At 35.9% G+C, this 5,122-nt stretch overlaps 1 protein-coding gene across 3 annotated transcripts in view; it reads right to left on the bottom strand.

The window, feature by feature from the left end:
- Positions 1-3,848, bottom strand: part of triqk (triple QxxK/R motif containing) — a 20,191-nt gene extending 16,343 nt beyond the window's left edge. For all 3 annotated transcript variants that reach the window (XM_019123885.2, XM_019123886.2, XM_042745116.1), the window contains exons 1-2: positions 3,772-3,848; positions 529-600 (exon numbers count right to left, since the gene is read on the bottom strand). In XM_019123885.2, the coding sequence (XP_018979430.1) occupies positions 529-589 (61 nt within the window). In that variant the 5' untranslated portion in view covers positions 590-600; positions 3,772-3,848. The remainder of the gene's footprint in view (positions 1-528; positions 601-3,771) is intronic.
- Between the last annotated feature and the right edge of the window lie 1,274 nt (positions 3,849-5,122).

The following is a 5,122-nucleotide window of genomic DNA, read 5'->3' as shown; positions in this document are numbered from 1 at the left end:
TTATACAGCTTTGCTAAATGTTTACAGTGCTGTTTCTCCTCATATAGCCCCTAGCATTGATACTGACATTGTCTAAGTTATAAAACAAGCCCCATGTTCCTTCCGCTATCACAGCTGGCATGCTAACCGGCACTACTATGATTGATAGGCCATACAGTGCCTTGGTTAAGAAAGAGGAGGCAAAACTAATGATTGTTTCCTCTAAAGCTGTGTGCTAAATTATACAATAGAAAGCACAAGTCAGAGAAAATGGAGAATACAGAAGCTAATCATGAAGACTGTACAATATATGCAGTTGTTTATTTCGGGTTTTTCTTAGTCATGCTGGTCTGTTTCCAGCTGAGCATTCTGCTCATCAAGTTTGTTCACGTGTAAAATTTATAAGCAATATAATCACAGTGGCTGAAATGAAGGAGAAAAAGCAACATTTCAGACTCTCTTTAAGAAAACACCAGATGAATATTTGATGAAGGTTACAAACATCCATGTTAAAAAATAAAGCCTACTGGAAAGCTCAGAGGTTCTCACCGATCTGTTTACGGTACTGATCGACCGGCAACTTGACAGAACTTGCATCCTTTTTCCCCATCCTTGATTCACCTGAGAGAGAAACAGAATAAAAAAAATACACCAAGTATGAGGAAAGAGTGAGAAAAAAAAAAACAGTGAAATGCTCTGTGTCTGTTTGCTTACAAGAATGAAATGAAAAATGCTACTGCAGTCCTCAAGTAATCATATGCTATGGGTATGGCACAAAATAATAAATACACATGAATGGGAATACTACCAAAGCTCACTTAATGCATAAACACTGCTTATCTACAAACCACCAAGAACAGTGGTTCTCAAATGGTTTTGCTTCAAGACCCAGATTTTACATTGAATGGCAATGTGACTCAATGCAACACTATAAATTATTCACAATTCCTATAACTCAACAGACTGACTTTGAGAACTACTGACAATTGTGTAACTTTTTTTCTCATGGATTTGAGGATGAGAAAATGCCACTAAACCTCTGACATTTAGCAGGTCATTCCATCTAGTTCCCTTTTTTATTTCAGGTTGTGACCCACCAGATGTGAACCATAGCCGTGAACTACACTTTCAGGGCATCACATCCTAATTTGCTGCAAAAGTCATTGGTGATCGAGTAAGAAGGAAGCATCTTGAAGCTAGAAAGAGGAATTTGATGTAAGGCACATCCCCAGAGGTGGCAAGGGACGTCAAGCAATTTAATCATGCGAATGTCGATCCGAGACATAGTCTTGTTTGAAAGTCTTCCCATGCCCGCAAACCACCCTTACACTAGTGAATTAGTGTTAAATTGAACTATGCTGAATACCTCCGATCAAAAATATGTATTCTGAATTTATTCAAATGTTGGTAGAAAATGATTTTCAGAATACCTAATTGTGTTACACACACACATACATACATATACACATATATATATATATATATATATATATATATATATATATATATATATATATATATATACACACAGTGGCAAGCGGAATGTATATAATAAACACATGCCACTGTATATATAAAAAAAAAAACATTCAGAATTTCAAAAAATGCTCAATAAAAGAATATAATTTTTTTTTATCAAATTGCCACATGCATTATTTTGAATGTATCTCTTCATTCAATGTCGTATTAAAGTGGGGTTTAACACTGCAAAGATTGTCCATTTATATTAAATAAGCATACACTCCATCTCATTTTAAACTGCTCTGACTTTTCCGATAGAGATCTCAGATTGATTTCCATAGCAACTGAAGTGAAAAAGACCAGAGGAGAAAAAAGCACCTTATCTCATGATGTATGTTATAATGGTTTGTTCGGAAGGCAAGGAATTTTGAAATTGGTAATAGGTTAAGTGCATTAAAGCATTAGTCATACTAACAGCATCACAAGCTGTTTTTATTGTGAGGTGGTCAGGGAGCCCTTTATCAAGATTCTGCGCTCCTTACAATACTATTTGCAATCGATACTGCTCCTTCTGTTAAAGACTTGGAAAAAAGGGTACATGAGCCAAAGGGCAAGTCTATGTTTCTGATGATGTTTAAACCTCTCTGACCTATTCTCTCCCAGAGAAACCGAGCTGTTGACCTTCGACCTGATCCATTTTGGCTCATAAGCCAGAGATCTCCTGAGGAAATGTGTACAGGCTCTGTACTAAGAGCCTAGACTGATTAGCATGGAAAACAGAGAAGAGCTGGAGGAAGTGCAGAGGTGCATGAAAACAGAGAATTACGAGGCTGTTTTCATCCTCTCGAGGCACGACTGTGTGAGCTGAAACGACCCTTTGGCTGCCTATGCAAAATGAGTTCAAGGGTCGTCTCAGCATCCTACTTTTGATGTCTTTAATCTTTACTTGAAGTTGATGTAATTGCAAGGGCTCCACACGCAACAACAAAGTGGGAGAAAGAGGACTGGATTACTTTTCCAAAGATGCCAGAGGAAGAGGGCCATTACTGCGTTTACACAACATGGTTTGAGTCAAGCCCAGGGTCATGACCTACAATGACCAAACACTTCCTTTGTAATGAGTGTGACCACTAAAGGAAGTTGACAAGGGCTGTTAGTGGCAAACATGGCCATAATATGCAAAAAACTTGTGTCTTATTTCTGCCCACATACCCCTAGGCTTTGTAAACGGTGATTATTCAACCAGCGGTCAAGAGATCGTAAGGTCACAGCGAGGGTACCAATCTAAACAACTCCAACTTCGATGCAAAATTGAAATTAAGAAATGCTTAACCTGCTCATTCAACAGTGACAAAACACTAAAATAGTGACATGAAAGATATCTTTACAGAATAATAATTAAAAAAAGACATAAACCTTGCATAATCTAATAAATATAAAAATCTTCAAAGATAACAGTGTCTAAATTTGAAATATACATTGGGTGAGCTGTGGTCGATCCACAAATAGAGGGAGATTGCCAAGGGCTATATGTGTACCAGCGCTTTGAAGACTCAAATTGAGACCAGAATCCTTTTTCAGGAGCTAAACTACAAAGGTTTCGGTTTGAAAGGGATTTAAGATTAAAATAAGCACAGCATTAAAAAAATGAATTAAATAAAGAAAGCATTATGCATTTTAGTAATCAAATGTTCATTACAAAAAGGTTACCATGATTGCAGCTAGGAGATAAATTATGACCTTAGCTGTATATATTTTATGTAAAATAAAATTATGAACAGATTCTGGAATTATAGGGGATGTGCACTAGTTTCACTGATGCAGTCTCATTACGTTACGTGGCATGCATGAGGCATCTTGGCACACATGCAACGAAATCAGTCAGTAGAAGCACAAACCATTCACTTATCAAATGAATAACAACGTCAATTCTTTAAAAAAAAAATCGAATACAAATATAATTTATAAGACAGAACAATAAACCTATAGCTAACTACCGATTCATTTAAATGCCACGTAATTGAATTACACTGTTTACAGTTTCCATCCTGACAACGTATCATCTACTTCCTGCAGCCTGACCTGAAGTTAAGACAGTCTGCGGAATTATCCAATCACAGCACAGAAACCGAAAGGCTCGACCAATCACAGACTGCGCGGGGGGCGGGCGCTAAATCAAACAAAGGTTTGGATTCTTTGGGAAACACTAAAACGCTACAAATCGCAAAAAAAAATATTATTGTTTCCTTGACCAGTAACAGATATGTAAATGTAAGGCAAAATTCATAGCTGTGTAAAACGAGCACCTCATGTCTGAGGACACAGACTTACCAGTTAAAAGAGGGGAAGAATCTCGCCGTAGTTCCTGGTTCAGCTTTGCGGATTTCAAATGGATGCGCGATTCAGCCAATCAAGAGTCACGCCTTTTAAATAAACCCGATTACGTCATAAGGTGGGCGGGCCCACAAACCAAACCTTCAAAACCAAGATGTCAAATGCATTGAAGAAGAGTGAACACATACACACATAAAATAAAAACATCTTACATATAACATTTGTGCATATAATAAATCTGTACACAATGTATTTAAAATCTAAAGCTAAGTATATTGTAAATGTAAGTTTTATTTAAAAATGCTTTATAATTATTAAAGGCTTTAGTGAGATAAAAAAAAAGCATAATAAATGTGTTATAATATTATGGGATTCACACAAATTACTTTCCTTATTACCAAAGTTGAATTATTAGAAAGCATAAGGCCTTTGTATTATTATTATTCCAGTCATGTTTGGTTTATCAGTCAACATCATCAGAACATGTTAATTTCAGTTGGCCTGTGTCATATCTGCATTTGTAATAGTATATTTCAGACACATATGAACACTACATAAGAACAAATGAAGATAACACCGTTTTTAACAATTTTACAAATTTAGCAAGTTTTTTTTTCATTGTGCATTCCAGTTAATCTCAATCAAACTACAGTTGGATTAAATTAAAAAACATGATAACATAATAAAAAACAAAACTGAGTTATCTGTTTTTGCAAATGAACTCTTCAAATATTCTATTTAATCCCTCAAGCAGTATACAAAGTCATAAGCTGTGTGCATAAAAACTTAGTTAATATTAAAATAATTAATATTGTTCCTTAAGGAGTTTAGCACATCACACTGATGGACAGAGGTAAAATTTCTGAAGGAATGTAAGGTAAAAGACTAATAATGTCACATCTCTATTTTTCACTTTCACTTCATTTTCTGTTCAAAGCTTTTATAAGGGCTGATGCAATATATAAAAATGTGTCATACATTTGTTGCCTGCATGCAAAACATGAATGAATCATGTACAGCATCTCAGGGAGAAGGCTAATTTACCTTAACAATCCCACATGTTTGTACCGCGCGATCTTTACACAATGCTTTGAAATGCACAATGTGAAATTTCACAATGAAAGAAAAAGCGAGAGGGAGACAGCAAGAGACCAACTTGTTTTCTCTACTACTCTACCCCCCCCCCTCGCTTTTTTTTGTTTTATTTAAGGCTAATTTCCATTTCTTTTGTTTGTGTTGAATTTGGTCTGCATAATTATATCCTGTCTTATTGCTGCCTGGGGCAGTGTGGATTATGGAGAGGCTTGCCACTGCTTGTAACTTATTGAAGTTTAAAATGATTTTCTGC

Source organism: Cyprinus carpio, chromosome B19 (assembly GCF_018340385.1).
Source record: "Cyprinus carpio isolate SPL01 chromosome B19, ASM1834038v1, whole genome shotgun sequence".
NCBI classification, from domain to species: Eukaryota; Metazoa; Chordata; class Actinopteri; order Cypriniformes; family Cyprinidae; genus Cyprinus; species Cyprinus carpio.
The sequence above is the reverse complement of the archived record's forward strand: the minus strand, read 5'-3'. Positions and strand labels throughout refer to the sequence as shown.